Source organism: Phoenix dactylifera, chromosome 1, assembly GCF_051530095.1.
Source record: "Phoenix dactylifera cultivar Ajwa chromosome 1, Ajwa_hap1_PhDact_Kaust_v1.1, whole genome shotgun sequence".
Classification (NCBI taxonomy): Eukaryota; Viridiplantae; Streptophyta; class Magnoliopsida; order Arecales; family Arecaceae; genus Phoenix; species Phoenix dactylifera.
The window spans coordinates 51233798-51259551 of NC_143190.1; the positions used below are offsets into that span (position 1 = coordinate 51233798).

The following is a 25754-nucleotide window of genomic DNA, read 5'->3' on the forward strand; positions in this document are numbered from 1 at the left end:
CCAAAAATCTAACTTACATAGAGCAGCTCAATGAACAACTAGCGGCAGCATTTTGAACTTGGATAACGCATCCATTACCACAAAGCCATAAACATCTCAAAGCCAAACCCATGCATCAGATGGGTTAATCGAATCACTGCCATCCAGCAAATGCTCTTTCATTCTCAATCAAGGACAGGCATTGCATATTTGAGGAGAATATAACTTGATCAAACCTATTGTTACCTTCCCACTGCTAGAATCACATAATATGATGTCCAAGGAAACAGCCGATAAAAGATAACAAAATAGTTCAATAATGTTTAAATATACGATTTTTTACCCCAAATTTGTCAAATATGCTGAGAAACAGGCTGCATCAATGCAAGGAGTCCCACCTACCAATCATGCAGGTGGTCACTCAGATGCTTGGAGTTAATTCATCAACATGCGATAAGTCTTGACAAATTAATCGCTTCACTTATAATTGTGGAGGCTTCAACCTAGATTCTAATACTGAAATGAGACATATTATGTGCGATTCCACATGCTTCATCTTAACGCAGCCAAAAAAGGATCCTTTGCTTCACATTATACAGTCACTTCTTTGGTGCAAATCCAAAGCTTCTGGAGAATATCTTCAACAGTGTATGGATGCCATAGGAATTGATGAACAGAAAATAAAATTTCACGAAAACAAAAGAAAACATGTCAGCCAAAATAAATATTTGCTGATATTTCATTTCTTTCCCGTCCGAGAGAGGTTAAAAATAGCAACAACAAAGTCACAAGGACCTTCAAAAGATTCTTTTCCACCATGAGCTTAAATCTACACTGAACAAGGGAAGCAGGTAATATGTGAAAGAAACCATTGCAAACAGCAGATATAGCTATGGGACTTTTAATCACCCTTTAGTTACTTGCAATCTTATTAACAAATAAAAAACCTGCACCAGCTTATGAATTAAATAAAAAACTACAGATTGTTTCCAGAATTTACAATATCGGGTGAATATAAATACGCTAAAGGTGACCAACTGCAGCTTTGTAAATGAATCACCATACATCAGTTCCCTGTGTTACTCCCAGAAGAATAGCAATTGCAGCAAGAATTGCCTGTCAAGACAAGTCAAAATTTAGTTTAAAAAATCTGTGATTTCATTCCTTTCTCATAAATTTTAAATCATAAATACATTGGGAAAATCACTCTTGACATGGATAATATTAATTTTTTAAAAAACTATATAACTCTCTCTTGCACATAATTTGCATAGAAATTTGCATATTTCATCACCCAGTATTGACCATGTTGGAATAGCAATCTATTAATATGAAGGATCATAACTAAAACCAGCAATTGTTGCCCATTAACTCAAGAATGGCTGTTTAAGGTGCCGAGTTTTATGCCAGAAGCTTGGTGCAAACTCTTTGCAAAACCTACCTGAACAACTTCACTACACATTTTTCTAGATCTTCTCCCTTCTCTTTTTGATCTTCCCGTTAACAAAACACTAAAACCACAACATAGACCTATATTTGTCAATATCAACTGCCTAATTTACATACGGTGCAAGTGATGGAATACCAGCATGTCAAAAGCTGTACATTTTAGACCTGATTCCCATCATAAACTAGCATCCAAAAATTAGCATCCATCTTGAGATAGTGACATTGAATGATGTTCCAGAAGTTGCATGCCACTTAATTGAGGAAGAGATGCCACCAAACGACTTCATGTGATAAATTGCCCCCTGGGCTAGCCAAGCCCACCAAACCTAGAATAACATGCTCCCTCTGAGTCTTGACACATAGACCTTAAAGGAGGTGTGGTGAAAGGGTGTAATAAGATTGCATCTTAATTGCCAAATGAAATAGTCCATATAGAAATCCCCAAGCCAGGTCCACCAGTTCTGGAAACATGGGCTACAGCACTATTGTTGTATTACACACTGCCATGGAGGCCTTTGTTATGGTCCAGTAAACCTACTACATTGATCATTTATAAGACGTAAAGATACAAGTTAAAACTATAAAGAGTTAAATGTATCTTAGGAGTCAAATCATCTTAGAATGTGAAGCCTCTTGCTATTAAGGCCAAGAAACATCTAAAAAAACTAGAAAAACAATGTATGAATGCACACCTTATTAAGATTTTGGACAGGCTATGATTAAACTGACCCCCCACCCCAAAAATACATAACGGTCTGCCATATTCAAGGACAATAGTCGGGCACAGAGTAAACTCCAAGCTGATAAGTATGACTATCGGATGCAATCAGCAATGTAAGGAAATATGGCTGACAGTAAGTTGGACCAACTTTTAGGAACTATGTCATTATTATTTCTCTGTAAAGCTCCTCTAGAATCAGTTATTTGACAAGAGAATTTTTCAACAAAAAATCTTTTAACCAACCAAGAAAATTGAGAAATGGAGGTGCTCCATCTCCAGTAAAGGCCTCTATTGCTGGAATTTGGACCCGGGGGCGACCGCAGACCGAGGAAGAGAAGCTCCGGCTTGGCGGCGGACGGCTGTCTCTGGCAGACCTGCAAGAAGCCAGTGGCTAGGGTTCCTGGCGCCGACCCTCCGATGCTTAAGTCAGAAAGGGGCTTTTTTATGGAGAGAAGTAATGGAGAAGGATGATATATGGGTGTATTGGTTGGGGTCGAAGAAGTTTCCCCTGCTTAGAGCTCTCGCCCCTTTTTATAGGAGGGGTGTAGCGGTTACCTGTGATCAAGAGTGATTGCGTGAATCAATGAGTTACCATAACGATCCGAGATTTCGGGCTAGCTGGCGATCCGTTGAGATCGGGTGCATTCAAATGTAGACAACCGTTGAGGCGGAGATCGTGGGATTGATCCCGGATATGGAGAGCTTGATTTTCAGTATGGTGGGGAGATCTGCTTCTTCCTTTGACTGGGTCTTTCCTGGTCATGAGGTCGACCGGGCTCAACTCTGCCGAGACTGTGCCTGCAAAGGTCGTGCCGAGATCGAGGTCGTGAGCTCTGTGGTTGTCGATGCCGAGACTGGGCGCTCTGAGGTCGGGCACCCTGAGGCCGAGCGCTCTGAGGTCGGGACTGCCGAGAGCATGTTCGCTATAGTTACATTCACCATTAAGTGCCGGCAGTTTGACCGCGCGCTTCGGGTGATCCATTTTTCCCCTCAATACTACCCTCCGACTTCCAAGTTCGAGCTGTTTCGGAGCTCGGACGAAGAAAGTAATTATCTTTATCATGCTGGTGAGATCAGACGGATTTGAATTGTTTTGTCGTTCCGAACAGAGGGGAAAGGGCGCTTTTGGGTGTCTTTAATGAGAGCACGAGGTGGCGGCTTTTTACTTTTCGAGGCGGTTTCGAGCCGCGGGCTCATGATGAGGCTCCAGTGTTCGACGAGATGCCGCTTCGATTCTGCCTTTAAGGTGACGATCCGATGTTGATACGCTGGTTCGGTTTCTAAGGTCGGCGCGTGGCGCGATCTGGACGGGGGGTGTGGCTTGGCCTTGTCGATCTGAACCGTCAGAAAGGTCTATATAAACCCTGGCCTGACCCTAAAATCTTTTATTTGGCCGCCGTAGTTCTTGTCTCCTTTCGCTTTCTTCTTCTCCCAATCCTTATTTAGCGTTCTCCGGCTGCGCTTCGAGGTGCTTTCCGGTGATCGTCTTAATCCCTCGCTTCCAGCCATCAACGCTTTCGGTGAAACCCACAGTAGGCCTCTTACCCACGTTTGCTCGGAGGGCTGTCGCTTTTCTTTTTCTTCTTCTCCTTCCTTCTTTATCTTTTTCTATTTGGTGAGCACGGCAATGTCGGATGGTGCTTCATCTTCCGGTAGGGACCTTTTTCGTAGAAAGGGGGTCGTATCGGAGGTGGGCCATGACCCAGATGGAATCGGGTCAAACTTGGCCGAGGAGGAATTGGACCTGATTCGAGCTCGGTTTTTCCCTCAGCGCGGGTTCTGCCTTGAGCCAGTGAGGCCGGAAGATCGGGTTACGAGACCTCCGGGTCGGATTGGAGTGTATGTGGAAACGCTCTGGGCCGGCTTGCGATTCCCTCTGCATGGGTTTGTGAACGAGCTCTTGACGACGTACCAGCTCGACCCAGCGCAGCTCGCTCCGAACTCGTGGACTATCATCGATTTTTTATCACTTTGCCTCGCGCACGAGATACCGGCCTCGATAAACATCTTTCGTTGGTATTTCATGTTGAAATCTAACCCCGCGGATGGAGAATGGTTTTACCTTGCCCTTTGGAGTGGTAGGCCGTTTTTCCGAAGTGCTCCTTCCTCCATTCGTGGGTGGAAGGAGAAATTTTTCTTCCTATCCTCCGAGCGCACGTGGGAGTTCGACCCATCATGAGGGCTGACCCAGCTCAAGGCCATCAACAAGCCCCCCAAGCTTTTGGTGAGCGAGCAGAAGATTTTCGACGCTCTTCGCAGCCTCGAGGGGGACATTCTTCTAAACGACCTCCTGAGCAATGAGGCTCTGGTGAACGTTGGCCTGAGCTCGGTGCGCCCTATGGGTAAGGGTGGTCGTACTGCTCCTCTTCTATCCCGTCATCCTAATATTTATTTTTCTTTTTATTTTCTCAGTCGGTTTGGGGACTTTGCTTGGCTTTAGCTTTTTTTCTTTTTTTTCCAAAAGTTTCGAGGATGGTGTCCAGCAATAGCGCTCTCCTCACTCGGTATAACAAGAGGGTGGCAGAGGTTGGCGGAGCTCGTCCAGTCCCGAGGAAGAAGCCTAAGACCACCTCGACTTATGCTCCCATCGAAGATCTTGAGGTTGAAATCCCTCAGCTTGTTCGAAAGAACAGCCGACAGGAAGCAGGGGAGCCTAGACCGGAGGAGGTTCACCCTACTGAGCGCGCCACTTCTGTCAAGCGCGCAATTTCTGCCGAAGGCCGCGGAGGAGCCATCGGCTCGTGCTTGCCCGACCTCGGGCCCTTCTAGGGCCCCCGCAAGGTCATCCGTCTGCGGCGCTCAGGACCCGAGGCGGGGAGTGGCCTAGGGGTCCTGAGCTCTTCTCGAGCTCCTTTGCCGGATCCTTCGGGGCCCGATGTCCCGAGCTCCTCGGGGGTTGAAGATCGCCCCGAGAGAAACCTTTATTGCCCCGAGTGGGTGATATTTGAGGACGACTCCGCGCTTCATAACAGCGAAGTCGCTCGCCAAGTCATCCGCTGCGCACTGCTTTCAGTTGATCGTGTCGAGATCAACACCATCGGGGTCAGCAAGTTTGTTGATCAGGCCTTCTGCTCGGCCATCCGGGTAAGTCTTCTTCTTTTTTTTCCTTTTTTCTTTTGCTGCTCCTTTATTCCCATACCCAGCTGGGTTTTTAATCTTGGTTGATCTTTACTTGTTCTTGTTACAGCACCTCCATGATATCGATGTGTTAGTCACCGCGGCGGCTGACTATCAGGCTCGGGCTCGAAGGAGCTAGAGAGGGGAGGAGATCGCCGAGAGGAAGCTCACTGGGGGCAAGGCCAGGTGGGAGGAATCCACCGTGAGGATAGAGGCTCGAGTCTGAACTCGGGCTTATGGGATAGTCAATTATTTTTAAAAGAAGATAGTGGCGGCAACGGCGATAGTGGTGGCGGCGGTGGCGATAGCAGCGATGCTGGCAAGGTGTGCCGGTAGTATGGCAAAGGCGGTGACGGCACCGGTGGTGCTAGTGGCAAGGGGTAGCAGTTGTGTAGCGTAGGCAACAGAGGCAACTTTATTGGTGAGGATGGCAGCACGGTATGGTGGAGATATTAGCAATGGCTACGATTGTGGAGGCAATGATGGTGGCGATGGCAGAGACAGGAAAGCCAGCTATGGTGACAAAGGCAATGATAAAGGTGGTGGTGTTAGCAAAGATAGCAAAAATCATGAGTTTCTTATTTTTCAAAATAATAAAAGTAACAAAGTCTTGTTTTCATCTTTTAAAATAATAAAGACGACTTTGAAAAATAGAAAATAGGAACAAATACGTTTTCGAGAGGAGGAAACTTCGCATTCCCTCGCCAGGTCAACCCTTCATGCTGCCGAGGCCCGCTTGGTTGATGCCCAGTCTGAGCTCTCGGGCCTTAAGTATGAAGCGGGAGTTCTCCAGCTGAGGATCGAGCAGCTCGAGGCTCGAGAGAAGAGGGCAACAGAGCAAGCCCGGAACGCGGTGTAGATCTTTCGCGAATCGGCCGAGTTCCGGGACTTGATGGAGGAGAAGGCGGTCGACGAGCTTATCCACGGCTTCGAGGATTGCCGGTCCCAAGTTTGGAAGCTTTGCCCTAAGCTCGACCTCAGCGGTCTCCAACCTCGTCTAGGGGTCGCCGAGGATGGCAGCGCGCCCGGGAGCCCTGAGTACTAAGGCATACTTGACAGCGCACCCAAGAGTCCTGTAGCTGAGACCGAGCGTGCCGTTGTCGAGGCCGAGGCAGCTGAGCAAGTTGCCCGTGAGGATCCCTCTGGAGAAGTGACTCTCGAGTCCGCTCCCGAGGTCGCACATGAAGCTGCTCCCGAGATTGCGCCTGAGGCCGCTTCTGAGGTCGCCCCCGCAGTCAGCTCCGCTCCAGAGGCAACCTGATTTTCTTTTTCTCTTTCTTCTGCTTGTATTTTGCCCGTGAGGTTGGCTGCTGAAAGCATTGTATAGGCCAACTTCAGTTTTTGTACTTAGCCTTAGGGCTTTTTCATTAATGAAAGCAATGTGTTTTTCAATCTTGTCGTGCTTCTAAACTTGCTTCTGCTTGCTTTCTCAATGGACCCTTGTCTTCAATAGTTTGGGTTGGAACTTGCCCATCACTGGCTTTCACAGTTGATTCTGACGTTTGTTTTGGAGAATTCTACTAAGTAATCATGCTCGGAGTTTTGAAGAGTTTCGCTAGCTCTGTAGGCTTGGACTTAGTGTAGTGTGAGTCGAAGCTAGGTTGATGTTCGACCGTCGAAACTTGGGTGCTTCTTGACTTGTAGTTTTTGCCTTAGGTATTTTAGACTATGGCTCTGATTCCGTTCATTAGATAGGACTCGAGGTCGTCATAGGGGGTCACCTTGAACCTAGTTGAAACATCCGAACTTGGTCGGGCATTCCGAGCTTAGTCGAGGCATTCTGAGCTTGGTCGAGGCATCTCGAGCTTGGTCGAGGCATCCAAATATCGCTAGATTCTCCCTGAGGACTTGAATCTGAAAGTGAATCCTAGGTTCTTCGGTGTTAGGCATGCTGAATTTTTTTTTTTGGAAAAACTATGGCTGAACTTGATCGAGTTGCCTACGTACTCCTTCATAAGGGGGATCAAGCCATACGTAGTTTTTTTTAAGTTTCAAAAATGCAGCGAAAAAATAGAATCAAACAATTTAATTCATGCATGCTTACAAGATCAAATCTAGAAATCAACACCTTAAGAACACATAGGATTATGCCGGAATCGTTTAAACAATTATGCTAAAACTTTCATGCATGATTAACTATCAGATCTGAAACTTAAGAACTCTATTCCAATTAATCTCTGAATATCCATCGAATGGATTCTGGAGATATATCCCTGAGGAGCCCCAAAAGAGAGTAAAACCTCAGAAAATCGGACATAGATCTTGACACCATAATAAATAATTAATGCTGGATTAATACCTTTTATGATGGATGAAAGTTGTGGATCTGATCCTTGACTTCGCAGCCACACACACAAATGGCCTCTACGAGAAGTACACGCGAAGTTCCTGGAGAGATCCAATCCTGCGGAAGTGCTAGCTTGCGCAGAATTTCTTGAGGCTGAAATTTGATCTTCCCAACGCTATCAACTTTTGATCCGCCTTCTTGGAAGAATTTGGAGGAAAGGTTTAGAGAGATTGAAGAGGACTTAGATCTGATCTAAAGACTCTTATCAGGGACCCCTAAACCTAATGGCATGATCGACTTAGAGGAGGAAGAAGTCGGCTAGATTGAATGCAGAATTTTTCCATGCATGAACTAGGGTTCCTCTCTTTTCTTTCTCCCTTTTTTTTTCTTTTTCTCTCTTTTTTCCTTGAATTCGACCACCAGCTGATGGAGGTCCTTTTAATGTTGCTATCCTATCTAACTTCATGCCAACCATCCCATATTTGGAGAGAATTTTGTGGGGTTTTGAATTTTGAATTCAAAATTCAAGTTCATGTGTCATTACATGATGAAGCTTGATCTAATCTAAACCATTCATCATGTTGCCACTTCCCTTTATCAATTTCGAAATTTTCATGCCTCCAATCAGATTAGAGGGTCACGTGGTGATTTTATGGTGATTAAATTCGAAATTCAAGCTTAATTAGAAGTGAGATAAAGATAAGGATGACATATGCCATGAAGAGAGAGAATTTGATCTTATCCAATTCTTTTCATGAATTTATCTCTCCATGTCATCCCATCTGATGATGAAAGAGGTTCCTGATGTTGCCAAGTGTCCCATGGCACCATTAAATAAATTAAATTAATTTTTAATCATATTAAAAATCAATTTATGGCGCTATGCATGGATATGTGACATATGGATTTCGAGATCTGAACAGTTTCAGATCAAACCCATTTAATTTAATTAAATTCTAACAATTAGAATGATCCAATTACCATAGGTTGAACCTAATTCAATTAGGTCAATTCCTAATTAAGCACAAATTTAATCTAATTTAATTTGGTCAACCTAAGTCCTCTTGATTCAGATCTAATCCAATCAGGTCAAAAACTCTGATTGAGCCTAGAATTGAATCTAATTCAATTTGGCTCATGCTTAGTCTAATTACTCAATCCAATTGAGTTCATTAGCAATCTAATTACTAATTAATCCTTCGATAATTACTTTAATTATTTTATAAGATAATTTGCCAATCAAATTGACCAAATTACCCCCGAATGATTCTTAATGATTCATCAACCTTCTTGATCAATCAGGAATCTTCTATGCGTGTGACTCCAAGTCGACTCCAAGTCGCCTTCCCGATCTTCGAGTCGACTCCAAGTCGCCTCGAGTCGACTCCTTCCCCTTCGAGTCGACTCTAAAGTTTTGCGGGTCGATTCTGACAGAGAACATTTTCTCTGATACGCCCAGCGAGTTGACCCCTTCATAGCTCGAGTCGACTCCAAGTCGCCTCGAGTCGACCCCAAGTCGCCTCGAGTCGACCCCAAGGAAACTCGAGTCGACTCCACCTGGGAAAAACAGAAGAGGTCGTCTCTGGATTCTCTTCTCGAGTCGACTCTTAGGAAACTCGAGTCAACTCCAATCAGGTCAAAAACTCTGATTGAACCCAAAATTGAATCCAATTCAATTTGGCTCATCCTAAATCCATTTACTCAATCAAATTGAGTTTATTAGTAATCCAATTACTAATTAATCCTCCAATAATTACTTTAATTATTTTATAGGATAATTTGCCAATCGAATTGACCAAATTACCCCTGAATGATTCTTAATCATTCATCAGCCTTCTTGATCAATCAGGAATCTTCTATGCGTGTGACCTCATAGGTTCGAACCTAAGCCGGTAGTATAGGAACGACTTTCTACACTAATCGATGTGACTATCTAGCAATGGTACCCGACGTCCGGATAGGCCGAATATATGCGAAGCAAATATTCTGAAACCCTGGACTATGGTTACTGTATAATTCAATCCCTTTGACTCCTAATGCCAGGATGACTTAGAGCCCACTGTCAACCCTATAATTAGTACATCCATTATGTGATTAACTTTAGATATCCCGTGACTCCTCACTGGGATTATCCTGGCCAAGATTTTGCTAAATTAATCACAAGACATTATCTCCTGTTTTCAGGAGGGGTCAATTCCATCTCGACTCACAACTGACTATGCAAGTACTTGACTGCACCCAGTGACCTTCTGTCACTGAATTAAAAATTCAAGTAGTCCGGTACCAAAGTACAATGAGTTGCTTGCTAGTCACAGGTTGCGGTCTCAGGTCAGAAGGCTAAACTTATACCCATATCCACTTGGAACATCTCTTGACAGTAGAGCGTTCCGAAATTGGTTACGTTCAGTGAAATGTACTCCTACACTTCACCTGTGGGGCATACCAGTATCTCCACACTCCTTGGTTAAGAGGATAACCAACGTATATGTCACACAACGACCTAATCTCGATAATGCTGTCGTCCTTGTAACAACATATCATTTGGTCGCGAACTAGTTTAAGGACTCGAAGATAAATCCTCCTTTATCATTAATAAGTCCTAAGGACTTCATCATATAAGAGTTCATTTGAAGATGTAAAATGATGAATAATGCCAAAAAATACTTTATTGATTTGTCAATTCATTTACAAAATTCAATCATCAACATGCTGACGATTGACATTTAGGATACAATTTCCAACAGAATCATCTCAGGATCTTGGAGTTCACAAGCAAATTATCATCAGAAGAAGCGTTGAATAATTAAGAGAAAACCATGAGAAATGTCTTATTAGCTGCGTTCTCAAACACCGGAGACCCCTGGGAAGTTTTACTGATAATACATTCGAAGATTCTCGGAGTACTAGCTTTGGGGAATGGGGGTCCCATCAAGGGACTCTAACTTGTATGCTTCGGGCCATTGGACTCGAACAATTCGATACGGTCCTTTCCAGTTCGGGGCAAGCTTCCCTCGCTCGGTAGTTTGAGAAGCCTCAGCTTTCCTTAGGACAAGGTCTCCTTCTTTGAAGAGCTTGACTCTCACCCTAGAATTGTAGTATTGTGCCGTCTTCTGTTGATATCTTGCCATGCAAATTCGAGCGGCTTTCTTTATTTCTTCGAGAAGATCCAGGTTATTTCTAAGTCGTGATGAGTTCGAAGTCGCGTCGTAGTTTTCTACTCTTGGCGAAGGGAGCCCGATCTCTAAGGGGATAACTGCTTCTGTCCCGTAGGCCAAATTGAAGGGAGTTTCGCCAGTTGGGATTCGGAACATTGTTCTATAGGCCCAGAGGTTGTTGTAGAGATCTTCGACCCATTGCCCTTTGGATCAATCGAGCCTGGTCTTGAGTCCCTGGAGGATGGTCCGATTTGTCACCTCCATTTCTCCATTCACCTGTGGATGAGTGACCGAGGTAAAACGATGATCGATGCCAAGCTCGGAGCAGAATTTCCTAAAGCGGGCATTGTCGAACTGACGGCCGTTGTCAGATATGAGGATGTGGGGGAGCCCAAATCTGCAAATTATTGATTTCCAGACGAAATCTCGCACTTTCGGCTCGAAAATTTGGGCCACTGGCTCAACTTCGACCCACTTGGTGAAGCGGTCGATGGAGACGATGAGAAACTTTTTTTGTCCCGTGGTTTGAGAAAATGGCCCCAAGATGTCGATTCCCCATTGGGCAAATGGCCAGGAGGCGCTGATCGAGGTCAGTGGGACCAAGGGTCAGCGCTGAATGTTGGTGTTTCGCTGACATCGGTCGCACCTTTGAATGAAGTCCGCAGCGTCTTTCTGAAGTATAGGCCAGTAATATCCTTGGCATAGAATCTTGTAGGCCAGTGCCCGACCTCCTAAGTGGTTCCCATAGATCCCTTCATGGACCTCTCGCATGGCATAATCCGCTTTCGAAGGGCGGAGGTACCTGAGGAGGAGGGAGGTGAAGGACCTGCGATAGAACTTGCCTTCGTACAAGAGGTATCGGAAAGCCTGACGCTTGATTCGGCGGGTCTCGAGCTCATTATCGGAAAAGATTTCGTTCTGCAAATAGTTGACGAACGCATCCATCCAGCTTGGTTCAGTTTCAATGCAGAGGACCGGTTCGGGCTCCTCAATGCTCGGTATTTTAAGGTACTCGAGCGTTGTGGTCTTTGGGAGCTCGCTCATGCTGGATGTCGCCAACTTTGATAGCAAGTTGGCCCTTGCGTTCTCCACCCGCGGGATATGCTAGATGTCAAAGGTGCTTAGCGTGGAGGTGATGTCTCTTGCACCTTCTAGAGGTATTTTTGCATCGACGACTCCCTTGCTTCAAAGTCTCTCAAGATCTGGCTCACGACCAGTTGGGAGTCACTGAGAACCTTCAGCTTTTCGACCTTGAGCTCCTTCGCCAATTTCAGCCCGGCGACGAGCGCTTCGTATTCCGCTTCGTTGTTCGAGGCAGAAAATTCGAAGCGTAATGCTTGTTCTGCGACCACCCCATCTAGGCTAGTGAGAATGAGGCCTGCACCGCTACCCTTCGAGGTCGAGGAGCCGTCGACATGGAAGATCCATGGCTGCTCTGGGGCATCCCCTTTTGGTGTGAGTTCGGCCTCGAGGTCATCTGGTAGGGTGCATTCCACAACGAAGTTGGCAAACACTTGTGCTTTGATTGCTGGTCTCAGGCGGCACTCGAGGTCGACCTCTCCGAGCTCGACCGCCCACCTCACGATTCTCCCCGCCTGATCCGACCGTTGCAAGACTTGCTATATGGGTTGGTCGGTTAATACGACCACGGTATGGGCCTGGAAGTAAGGCCGGAGTCTTCGGGCTGGAATGAGCAATGCATAGACTTTTTTTTCAGCTTGGAGTATCGGGTCTCGGCGTCCCTCAGAACTCGGCTGGTGTAGTATATTGGTCTCTGAGACTTGTCATCTTCTCGAACTAGGACTGAGCTCACTGCTACTGGGGAGACGGCCAAGTATAGATAGAGGAGCTTGCCCTGCTCAGGCTTTGTGAGCAATGGAGGGGAGGCAAGGTGGCGTCTGAGCTCTTCAAAAGCTTGTTGGCATTCTTCAGTCCATGTGAATTTCTTCGGCCGCTTGAGGATCTTGAAGAACGGGAGGCACCGTTCCGCTGACTTGGAGACAAACCTTCCTAGGGCCGTAACTCGCCCAGCGAGCTGTTGCACTTCTTTGACCGTCCTCGGTGGTGTCATCTCCTGCAGTGCTCGGATCTTTTCAGGGTTGGCTTCGATTCCGTGTTGGGTTACCACGAACCCGAGGAACTTGCCCGAGGTAACTCCGAAAGCGCACTTCGTGGGGTTGAGCTTCATCCAATAATTTTGGAGGGTCAAGAACGCTTCGTTAAGGTCGGCTATGTGACATTCAGCAGTCTGGCTTTTTACCAACATGTCGTCTACATAGACCTCCATGTTCCGACCTATCTGATTTTTGAAGAGCTTGTTGACCAACCTCTGGTAGGTAGCTCCAGCATTTTTCAACCCGAAGGGCATTACCTTGTAGCAGTGGAGGCCCTTGTCGGTAATAAATGTCGTCTTCTCCTCGTCCTCGGGTGCCATTCGAATCTGATTGTATCCCGAGAAGGCGTCCATGAAGGTCAGCAGCTGGTGTTCTGAGGTGGAATCGACAAGCTGATCGATCCTAGAAAGGAAAAAACTATCTTTTGGACAGGCTTTGTTCAGGTCGGTGTAGTCCACGCACATGCGCTATTTTTCATTAGCTTTCTTTACAAGAACTACACTGGCAAGCCAATATGGGTAGAAGACTTCTCGGATGAAGCTGGCCTCGAGGATTTTGTCGACCTCCTCGGCCGCTGCTCGCTGTCGTTCAGGTGCGAAGCTCCATTTCTTCTGCCTCACGGGCTTGTAGGTTGGTTTCACCTAGAGTTGGTGGACCATGACCTCGGGATCTATCCCCGGCATATCAGTGGGTGACCGGGCGAAGACGTCCGTGTTGGATCGGAGGAACTCGATCAAGCGATCTCCATTCGCGAGGGCTCAGGCTAGAGCCAATCTGTACGGTCTGCCTCGGACTGTCTTTTCTCAAGGGGATTTGAATGAGGAGCTCGCCCGGTTCCGTCCGTTCCCTCTTAGGCTCATCTCGTGCCTTTAAGGTTTCAATTGGCAGAGCCTGGTCCGAGACTTGGGCTAACGTGTTAATTGGTTGTTCTGCTCGGCTTGGTGTCTCGATTGGTTGCTTTGCTTTGAGGGTCGCCGTGTAGCATTGCTTGGCTATCATCTGATCCCCTCGAACTTCGCCAACTCCTCGCTCGGTAGGGAATCGCACGAGCAGATGGTAAGTCGAGACTACGACTCGGAGGGCATTGAGTCCTGGTCGGCCGAGGATAGCATTGTAGACTAAAGGCAGACGGACCATTAGGAAGTTTGTCCTCACGATGCTTTCTCGAGGAGATTGAATCTCCGGTGAATCCGACCAGCGGAGCATTCATTCTTCGGAGCTGGCCCTCTGTCATTCCCATTTTTTGGAAAGCATCATAATATAAAATGTTTGCCGAGCTTCCATTATCAACTAAAATGCGTTTTACATTAAATTTATTTATGACCATAGAAACGACCACAGCGTCGTCATGAGGAGTTTCAACTCTTTCTAGGTCCTCGTCCGAGAACGAGATGGCTTCAAAGGTGCGTTGACGCTTCGGAGGGCCTTTCCTCTCGGTCAGTTCTTCAGCTGAGCTCCCTTCAGTCGGGCCTCTCCCTATGGTGTTGATGGTGCTAGCGATGGGCCTGTTATTGTTTCGACCTTCAGGCGGCGCAGTATTCTCCGCTGGTCTTCCTTCGTCACGCCGGTTCCGCATGAACCGGTTAAGCACCCCTTGGCGAATGAGTGCTTTGATCTCGTCCCGGAGTCAGAAGCACTCGGTGTCATGACCATGGTCTCGGTGGAAACGACAGTACTTTCTAGAGCATTGCCGAGCTTCTGAGTCCCGCATCAGTAGCGGTGGTTGGAGATAGCCTCGGCCTTTTATTTCATGAGAATCTCGGACCGAGTAGCAGTTGGGGGGGTATAGTTTCCGTACCTCCTTGGGGGTGTTCTCTGCCGAGGCGGTGATCTCGGCCGGGGCCGTGGTCTCGGGCGAAGAGGACTCCTCAGCCGAGGCATATTTTTCTCGCGGCGGGGCGACCGGCTCCTTGGGCGACCGCGTTCCTCATGACGTCTCTTCTGCCCCTTCGCGAATTTTTCGGCGGTATCCCACCGAGAAGCCATGGCCTCCTCGGCCTTTGCATACTTCCAAGCTCGGGCTAGCATCTCCGTGAAGTCAGTGGAAAAATTCTTCTCGAGGAAAAAGAGGAATCTGTAGGACCGAGCTTCTGTTTTCAGCGCAGACATGGCGATCGACTGATCGAGCTCGCGGACCTCTCAAGGTTGCGGCGGTGAAACGATCGATGTAGTCTTTGAGGGACTCTCCTTTTTGCTTGATGTCGTGGAGAGAATCTGACGTTCGTCGCGAGCGTCGGCTGGCGGCAAAATTGGCAGCAAACTACCTACCCAGCTGCTCGAAGGACGACACAGTGCTGGCAAGATTCGCCGTATCGGTACCGAACCCCGTATCGGTGCTGCACTAGCATAGGCGTACCGAGCGTCGGTACGGTATGGTATACGGTACGCCAAGCGTACCGACACTGGCATATCGATACTGGTATCCATCGGTATGGGTACGATACGTCCGGTACCGACCAGTACCGATCGGTACAGCATACCATGGTGCTCGGCTTCAGACCGGAGAACCAAAGCCAAGCCGTTCCTCGGAGAGTTGTGGGAAAGGCCCTGCAGAGCACGGCCTTTGAGGATCCCTACAGCGCCATGAGAGCTCGGTAACTTTCCAAGTGGTCCAGAGGGTCGGTGGTCCCGTTGTAAGGCTCTATTTGAGGCATTTTAAACCTCGATGGGACTGGTTCGTTCTCAATCTGGCGGGAGAAAGGCGACTTGGTGGTGAACTCTAGGTTGCCATCGCGCCTTGCCCTCTGGTCCTGGAGAGCTTCGATTGGCCGCTCGAGTTTCTCGACCTTCTTGTCGAGTTCTCCGCCTTGGAAGATCGCCATGGTGGTCTGCTTCGGTATTGACTGACCCGAGGTCGATTCGGCTTCGGAAGGTTGCAGTCTTTTGTCCTGGTTCTTCCCTAGTGGCTCTCTTTGGGGGGACGCCTGGGTTGAACCCTGGTGACAGCGCGGTCCTCCATTGTTGACCCTCGAGGAGTCATGGGGGTCTCGGCCTTGGGACACAAGTCCATCTGGAAGGAGCGCCGATGGAACATGATCCCGCGGAGGCGGCGCGGGAGGGGCCTCCATGCGTTGCAGACCTTGGACTGCTATTGCCAGGGTCTAGACTTGCTGCACCAGCATGTTGAATTGTTCTGGCTGGATCTGAAGAACTTGATCCGCCAGAGGCCTTGGTGGCAGATTCTGGACTGAGTAGCCAGGACTTTGTGCGTGATGCCGAGAGGCATTAGAGGCTCCTCTGCTCCTTAATCTCAAAATCACGACTCGGCCCCTTCCTCTAGCGCCAATTGTTGCTGAAATTTGGACCCGGGGGTGACCGCGGACAGAGGAGGAGGAGCTCCAGCTGGCTTGGCGGCAGACGGCTGTCTCCGGCGAGTCTGCTAGAAACCAGTGGCCGGGGTTTCCGACACCGGCCCTCCAATGCTTAAGTCAGAAAGGGGCTTTTTATGGAGAGAAGTAATGGAGAGGGATGATAAAAGGGTGTATTGGCTGGGGTCGAAGAAGGATCCCCTGCATAGAGCTCTCCCCCCTTTTTATAGGGGGTGTAGCGGTTACCTGTGATCGGAAGTGATTGTGCAAATCAATGAGTAACCATAACGATTCGAGATTTCGGGCTAGCTGGCGATCCGTTGAGATCGGGTGCATTCAAATGTTGACAGCATTGAGGCGGAGATCGCGGGATTTGATCCCGGATATGGAGGGCTTGATTTTTGGTGTGGTGGGGAGATCTGCTTCTTCCTTTGACTGGGTCCTTCATGGTCATGAGGTCGACCGGGCTCAACTCTGCCGAGACTGTGCCAGCAAAGGTCGTGCCGAGATCGAGGTCGTGAGCTCTGTGGTTGTCGATGCCGAGACCGGGCGCTCTGAGGTCGAGCGCTCTGAGATTGGGCGGCCTAAGATCGGGCGCTCTGAGGTCGGGACTGCCGAGAGCATGTTCGTCGTGGTTACATTCACCATTGAGTGCTGGCGGTATGACCGCGCGCTTCGGATGATCCATTTTTCCCCCAACAGCCTCCAACAAGCTTATTTCTAAAACCTTGATTCCAATCAATCATGTTAAAGCATAAAAGGTTAACAAATTAAGATGTAGGTGTCAGCCAAGGTACGTATATACAACATTGTTCTCCTTCCATACTGGCTTTTTCCCCTTAAAATTTCATTTACCTCCCAGCAACCACCTATTTTTTATTTTCTCGAAAACCTAACGACAGGTGGTTCCAGGTAGGCCTGTAAATGGATCAAATCTGGATCAAAATGTGGTCTGTCCAAATCCAGTTATCCAACAAATTAGCTGAATGGCAAGCTGAATGCAGATCGGTGAAGAATCAAACTTTCAGTCCCAAAACTTAATCCAATTCAATGGTAGTTTCAAAGGTTTGGGTCACAGACAGGGATATCAGGTATCATTGGTTAGCCATATCCCATGGGGGGTGGTGAATTGGCCATGGGAAGTGTGACTGGCACAAGGAAGAGAGAAGGAAAAGAAAAGGGAGAGGATTAGAACGAACAAACACACATACACGCATGCTCACACATGTGGCCAGTTAGTGAGCAGTGAACTTGAATCACCATATGGCTGTTACCTCTCCTGGTCATGGTGGTGATGAAGGAACTCAAACAAATTCATCTCTAGACCTTGATCTAATAGTTCATATAATGTACCAAGTGATCCAATTTGGGTTATTTCCGAATCAGATTGATGTTGCTGCTAGGTGATCATTAATCAAATACAGGTCATACACAGATCAACATGGCAAAATTGTGCACCAAATCCAGCTAATTTAAGTTGAATTTGGATTACAGCTGAGTTCAGAATCCCGATGCAACCTAATAACAGCATAATTCCAAGACATAATATACATCGAGCCCAACTTGTAAATATCGCAGGCACAAAAAGAATGCATCAAACCTGATACCAGGAATAGGATCACTATAAGGTATATACATGGACTGCACAAGACTTGTCTTTCATAACAAAGAATGCAGGTTAACTTGTATGGTTGTACTCACAAGGGCACGTGAGATATATGTTATGCTTTGATCCAGCCCTAACTGTCATGTGCTATATCGCTATTGGTATCAGTAGAAAAATTTATAAAATGTTCAAGAGCATTTCATGAAGAAGCATTTATAAAATGTATAAATGAATGGTCGCAAATAATTAAGACGTGCGAACTAAAAGAAATATTCTGCAAAGTGATGATTTGCAATCTCAATGATGTAAATAATGATTCATAAAAAGCTAATTCAGAAGATGAAAGAACAAGCTCAAAGTAAGAAAAAACTTGAAAAATGGTTAAAGAAGCAAGATGGATCTAAAAGGCATTGCACAAAAGTTGCAGCTAAGATAGGGTTATGTGATTCAAATCAAAGACCAAGAAACATAGGATTCCCTGATACAAATATCCTAGTTTATGGGGTTGTTTCATATCATTATTTATGTATTGTCTTCTTGAAGGAGCGGGTTCAATTTTGAATTAAATTTTCAAGTACAAGTAATTAGATATGCATACCCATTTTAGGCACATAGATACTCTATTTGCAGGCATCAAACACCATAATTTTTGTTTAATCAACTTTATTTGTATGGTTGTTACAAGCTAAACTTTCCAGTATAATCTACTGACAACTAAATGAAAAGTATCAGTTTCTTTATGACTATTGATGATTATTTTCACTTTTCTAAGTCCTCTGGTCCGAGTTGGGTTATCATATTACTACTTAAATAATATAGTAAGAGTTCCCAAGTAAGTGACAAGGAACTGTGGAAAATAATGACAGTCAACTCTTTTCTTTTCCATATGCATCAACTGTGGGCGGGATCTCTTAAGTGTCAGGATTTACACCAGAATATGTCCAGAGCAAAACTGCCAATACCAACTTCATATCTTCTTCCTAAACTCAATTAGATTTCAAAAGATACTTGGAATTATGATCTAGTATCAGTAACAGGAGTTTATATTGGCAATACATGGATTTAGTAATAAAGCATGTCCGGGTGTTTTACGTTCGTTAGAAATTTTTATGCAACTTAAGACAAAAACAAATACCATAGCATTGACGATAATCAATCCATACTATATCAAAATTCTGAAAACATTGATGGAGAATCATGGCTATAGAGATGCAGGCATAAAAAAGAAGATGAAGCCCGTAGCAACTAAAATCTAGGTCAGAGAGTATTAAATAGTAGAGAAATAAACAAGATCTGTGATTACCACATTTTATCAGTGCGCATGAATGTATAATGGCAGTTAGATAGACATATATGACAGAAGTTTTACACAGGAGGCTAGATTGGATCTTTCACTTACAGCAATAGTGCAAGCAATGAACCCTGGTTTCTCTCTGTAATCTATTCTGACCCAAAGTAGAATGAAAGCTCCAACATACCAGGGAATAGCAGCAAGAAAGAAGCCAATGATAAACCTTTCAAAGATATAAAAATTATTATAATTAGCCATCCACTTAGAATCAATGCTTTGAAGTTTCATAAAAAGTTTCACAAAAAGTAGGTTAAACAGTCGATTAACCAACAATTGTAAACAGCACACATCAAAATTCTACAGATTTAGTCTTCAAAAGCATTGGTAATAGTTTAAATAGAATGAAAATTATGATTACTTACAGAAACCAGCCAATACCAATGCCACAGCAGGGAAGGCGTGGCATTCTTAAAGGTCTTCCTTCAGCAACCGTAGCATAACCTACAAGAATCAGAAAAATCAAAGAATATGGTCAAGTGCAGACAGTCGGACATCTTTAATTTTCATCACATCGTATATAGTTATTTATTCAAAAACAAAATATGCCCAAAATCATTATAACCAAGAACATGGAACAGTAAGACATGTTTGTCCCAAGCAGCAATCCAAATAAAGCTCACTTTCATAAGTCATATGTAGCAATCCAAATAAAGCTCACTTTCATGAGTCATATGTAGAAGTGTGGAACAATGTTTGAACTTTGAAACTTTAGAAATACGAGATAAGCTCCCTATATATAGCCTAGAAATCAAGCATGCATCCACACAAATATGGCTGTTTGATGCCGCACAAGTGCGGGGAAAGAGGAGAAGAAGGAAGAACAAGAGAGGGAGAAGGGAGAAGGAAGAAGAGGTTCTAGGGACGCAGGAAGAAGAGAAGGGGAGGAGGAGGAAGAAGAAGAATAAGATGTGGGGGAAAAGAAATTCTTAATCATTCATTCATTCATTAAAACTCTAATCATGAAAGTAGTCCCCTATATATAGGGCCAAATAAACACAATTAACATAAAACCCCCTTACACAAAAATAACTCCTAATAAGCCCACAAATAACACAAATAAGCCCTAAAATGCAAACAAGCCCAGAAATAAAAATAAAATAAATATGCAAATAAACGAGTCTGGCTCAATCCGAAGGCTCAGGATCATCTGGATGAAGGGCTCTGATATCCCCATCAACTCCTCCCGGGTGAGAAAAACTCGACCCCGTCGAGTACAGGTCTGACCGGCTATCGTACTGCTCCAAAAGATCGGGGTCAAGGTGCTGCAACTATGCTCTGAAAATCCACATCACATCAGACTTTGGTCGACCTTTCCACCGAACAAGGTAACGTTGGTAACCACCATTCCTGGTTGAAATAACCTGCTCATCCAATATATGTTCTATTTGTTCTCTGCGTGCATGAAATTTGGGAGGTGATGGCTCAACAGCAGGTAATAGATCAGGGTGTCCAACATGGGCAGGTATATCAATAAAGGGGTTAGAAGGCATGAATATTGTCTTTTTGTATGGGACTAAATCTTCAATATTAAATGTCGCACTAATCCCATAGTCATCAGGAAGATCCACAACATATGCATTCGAACTGATTTTCTTTAAGATTTTGAACGGTTCCGCACTACAAATTTGCAATTTCTTAAACGTATCTGAAGAAAATCGTTCAAGCCTAATTCTTATCATGACGTAATCTTTTTCACTTAACTCTGTATAACGTCTGTGTAAATCAGCAAGAAATTTATATTTTAAGTTATCAAAGTGAGTACAATTGCTGACTTCTTGATGCAATGAATGTGGATGTGATGCAATTGATTGTGCAGACTCAAAGACTCTATATTGATGAGACATGAAAAACAGATCTATGGGTTGCCTAGGTTTGTAATCATGCACCACTTCGAATGGACTCATACCTATGGACTTGTTAACCGAACTATTACATGCAAACTCAACTGTCGGTAATATTAAATTCCATGTCCTAGTATATGCATTTGGGTTGAGCCTATGGTGTGGAAGGTTGGGCAGAAATACTCCGAAAACTAGATCAATTGCGTGTTGGATATCATGCATCGGAGAAAGTGCATCCGAAGATCATCAGGGACTACATCATTAAACTCCTCTAGAAGGAAAACTACTATAGGGGAATGTTCAAGATTGGACTCCACATGGGTATCTTTAGCTACAAGTGCCAATTCAGGTGACTGGCTCTCAATATCTGTCACTACCTCTTCCACAGTAGTGATGTGAAGTGACTTGGTTTTACTTAGATCAATAGTCTTCCTTTGGAAATCATTTTGGACAAAATCTAATTCTATAGGTTCGTCTTCAAAGTCTTCTTCATAGTCTTCTATATTTGGTTCATAGACTTCTTCGACATATTCGACCTCTTGGCTCCTAACTTCTGATTTTCTAACTTCTGGTTTAGTAATCAGGTAAGTCCTAATGGAACATTGGGATGCTATGTGGTCGAATTGTTGACACCTTGAGCATTGGATTTGGTGCCCAAAAAAATGGGGAAGGATTACAGGTGGTGCAACCAAACCGATTTTAGGTTGGGCTGCAACAAGGGTTGGCAGTGTAGGGGTCCTAGAATTTTGCATGAGCTCACGGATCTCTTATGTGAATTCCTTGTATCCAGCCCGCATGGCAACGATCTGTTCCGTGATAGACCTCAAAATGTCGGAATTCATGGTAGCTACAGGGGTTTTAGGTTGACTGAGATAGTACTCCATATCACTACAGGTTGGCATGCAATGATGACACTGGGTGATGATGTGAAATGCAGTGTCACTAATGAAACCCTAATAACTATGATGTAGGACCAAACTTGATGCAGGACAACCTACTAATGCAATCTATTATGATTTCAGAAATCAGCAAGTCTTCACAAGAATAACTTAAAATTTAAATGTTGCTGATTTTTACTTCGGTTATTCAGAATTAAGGATTGAGATTATTCAATTTAAGAAATTAGATTGCAATCAAGTAGTACAGTTGTTCTGATCCTAAAGTAATCTGATCGAAGAATGCCGAGAAATGTCCAGTTGCTAGGGTGTGCTAATTTAATATCTAGATTTTAAAAGGCGAATAGGATGGGTTTGAAAGTAGGGTTTCTATGTTCTGAATTTGGACAGCAAAAGTAAGTTTTAAAATATGGCTATCATGCAAGAGAACTAGAACATAATTAAATGAACAAGTCCAAGAAAAGTAGAAATCTATCACCTGTCGGGAAACAGGAATGGTGCGCTCGAGGGCTGGGGCGACGATCAGGAGCGACAAGTCGGCTCGTCAGATGGCACGAATCTGATCGAATCACAGCAACTCGGTGGACCTGATAGCAGCAATTTGGGAGCCTGATCAAAAAAATTCGATGGGTCTGATGATGGGCCTCAGGGGCATGGCTCGGGCCTGATGAGTTAGCTGGGCCACAGGTGGGCTGAGGTCTGATGGGGCTCGGGTGAGTGTAACTACAGTAGTGGGAGGGTGAAATGGGTTGAGGGTCTTGGGTGTGTCCCGTGGCAAAGGGAAGGGGAATAACAGCAGGACGGCGGCCGCGGGATGGAGGTGCTCGGCCGCAGGTGGGCGGCGTCTCAGGCGACGAAGCAGCGCGGAAGACAGGTGGTGGAGGGTGGTGCTCGGGGAGCCAAGGCGGCGATGGGGGTCTTGAGGTGGGCGCGGACGGCAGCGACTTGGCAGTGACGCGACGCAGCGACGGTGGAGCGGCGTTGTGGGAAGAAGGCGCACGAAGGAGGCGCTCGGTGGGGAAGGCAACGGCCGAAGGGGCGCTTGATGGAGGCGGCGCTCGGAGGATGGAGGCGGCGATCTTCCAGCGGTGGCGACTCGAAAGAGGAGGCGGAGCTCGGCTTCAGTGACGACGCGGCGAGTCGTGCGCAGGCGGCGCGGATCGGTAGGGAGGGCACAAGGGCAGCGACGGCGCATGGCAGTGGAGATGGCAAGGTGGCGGCGGCGTAGGCGGTGGCGGGGAAGCGACACAGGCGGAGGCGGCGAAGGCAGAGCGGCACGGGCGGAGGAGCTTGGGTGGGATGCTCGGCGGCGGTGTTCGTCGGCGGCGAGGCGCAGGCGGTGGGGAAACACCGTGGACGAGCGGCGGCTCGGCGTAGATGGCGTCGATGGCGACGGCGGTGGAAACCCCTAGGGTTTCCCTTCGGCAGGAACAGAAGTAAGTTTTTTTTTTTTTAAAGACACGTGCAGGTCACGTGATTCTAGGTTTTTTTTTTTTTTTTTTTTTTTTTTTTTGGCAAGCACGTGTGACTCACGTGCAAGGATTTTGTGGCAAGCACGTGTGATTCACGTGCAAGGGAAGCACACGCAGATCACATGCGTCTCTCTCTCTCTCTCTCTCTCTCTCTCTTTTTTTAAAGCGGAGCCGGGCTAGCGGGTTAACGGGTTTGGATCTTACCCGTTAATAAAGTCTGTCTTCAACCGCCAACGGACTCGGTGTAACTCCGTGGTCTTCACGGCGGTGGTTGCGGGACAGAGGCAGAGGCCCGGTTGCAGCTCCGTGGACGGTGGCGCCGGGGTAGTCGACCATGGGTTTCCGGCGGGCGGTGACTTCTTCCGACGATCAGTCACGGGACCGACGGTGGCAGAACCGTGGAACTCGTGGCACGGTGGGTTTCCGTGGGGCGCGATATTCTCCGGCGGCGACCCAGTGGCACGGCGGCGTCGTGAGGGGAGGTGGCGGTGGGTGTGGGCACAGTGACAGGGAAGGCCAATCACGAAGGGGCTGTCCTTTTTTTTTTTTTTTCTGTTTTGAAACCGAGGGTTGGTTCCCCTCTGTTCTTCCCGTGAAAACCGAGAGAGCGAGGGAATATTTTTCTGGTGAGCAGCACTGGTGGAGGGAGGACCCTGTCCTAGTTGTTGGTGGGATTCGCGCTTTGGCAGGGGCAAGGCCGACGACCAGCATAAACCGGATCGGGGCTTTGGCAACAGAGGCAAAACCCGCCAATGCTCTGATACCAAGTTGATGCCGCATAAGTGCGGGAAAAGAGGAGAAGAAGGAAGAACAAGAGAGGAAGAAGGAAGAAGAGGTTCTAGGGACGCAGGAAGAAGAGAAGGGGAGGAGGAGGAAGAAGAAGAATAAGATGTGGGGAAAAAGAAATTCTTAATCATTCATTCATTCATTAAAATCCTAATCATGAAAGTAGTCCCCTATATATAGGGCCAAATAAACACAATTAACATAAAATCCCCTTACACAAAAATAACTCCTAATAAGCCCACAAATAACACAAATAAGCCCTAAAATGCAAACAAGCCCAGAAATAAAAATAAAATAAATATGCAAATAAACGAGTCTGGCTCAATCCGGAGGCTCAGGATCATCTGGATGAAGGGCTCTGATATCCCCATCACTGTTTCAGCTCCTAAATAGGAACTTATAAATTATTGATTAGAAGAGGAAAATCATGCTTGCTTTCGGATGCCCAACTTTTACAAGAATAGTTGCCATACATTGGCTGCAAAAGAGCTATATCCACCTTCAGATTTTGCAGGCCGTATCCACACCCGTAGGGTGTGAGCCGCCGTTGTACCCAAAAAAAAAAAAAAAAAAAAAAAAAAAGAGCTATATCCACAAAGTGTTTAATTTTGATGCAACAGTCGAGACTTTGGGGCTGTCATAGGCAAAAACATACAGCAGCTTGGAAATTAGCCAGATAATGAACTGTCTTGCGAATGTATAGAGGAACTAGCTAATTCTAGGTAGACAGAGTACTGGTTTCGTCTAGTTCATCAGCTTGCATATTTTAAATGCCCTTGTCCTATTTTACTCAAAGAAACAAAAACAGATATTTTTTTGGTCTGACGCACATTTACTGTCCATAACTAAGCTAATAATATGGAAATCACATCTTTAACTTCTTCCGGTTACATTATACAGACTGAATACCCTTCTGGTTTATTTGAATAAACCAGAAGGGTATGCATCATATTTTAATGCAAGAACTTAAATATGATCAAAATTTAGGAGCAGCAATGTATTCAGATTCCGAGACCAACACAACTCCACTAACTCAACCCGATTTTGTTGTAACCCACGACAGATCAAGAAACTTGGCTCCTCATCGGCCCCACAATTGGCCATTAAATAACATCAAAGAAACCGTAATTTTAGAAATCAAGAACACGTCTTTATCACAAATTCACTAATTCCGTTTCTAAAAGTAACCCGAAACAATCAAATTTATCATTTTCGAGGTTATTGTTCAAACAAACAGATATTTGGATTAATCAAAACATAATTTGTCTGGAATTTCGCTTGTCGTCTAGGTTTAAAGATACCTGGAACGAATTGGTAGCCATGGGAATAGTATAGAGGGCCGCCGGAATAAGGAGGGAGATAAGTAGAGGGGGCCAACGCGGGCGGAGGAGCCGGCTGCGGGAACCCGATTGCCGGCTGAGGATAGCCCGGGGCGCTGCCCTGGAACGTCCCATACTGCTGCTGATGGGGGTGGCCGCCGCCGCCGTAGTGATCGCCCGTGATTCCCCGGCTCTTCCCGTCGCCTTCATTCATCTTTTTCACTTCTCCTCGCTAGCTTTTTTTTTTTTCTTCGGTTGAAGGGGGATGGCTATGGACTCATGGAGGCAAAGAAGACGTTATTACCAAATCTTTCCCCTCTCTCTCTCTCTCTCTCTCTCTCTCTCTCGGAGCT

General features: G+C 46.0%; 1 protein-coding gene across 1 annotated transcript; it reads right to left on the minus strand.

Annotated features, from left to right (window-relative positions):
- Positions 1–690: 690 nt before the first annotated feature.
- On the minus strand, positions 691–25754 carry LOC103722347 (large ribosomal subunit protein eL20z-like). The gene is made up of 4 exons (XM_039125555.3): positions 25384–25754; positions 19450–19528; positions 19136–19250; positions 691–1095 (listed from the first exon to the last, which is right to left on the minus strand). Exons 1-4 carry the CDS (start codon positions 25613–25615, stop codon positions 1036–1038), a joined length of 486 nt encoding a protein of 161 aa, XP_038981483.1. The 5' UTR covers positions 25616–25754; the 3' UTR covers positions 691–1035.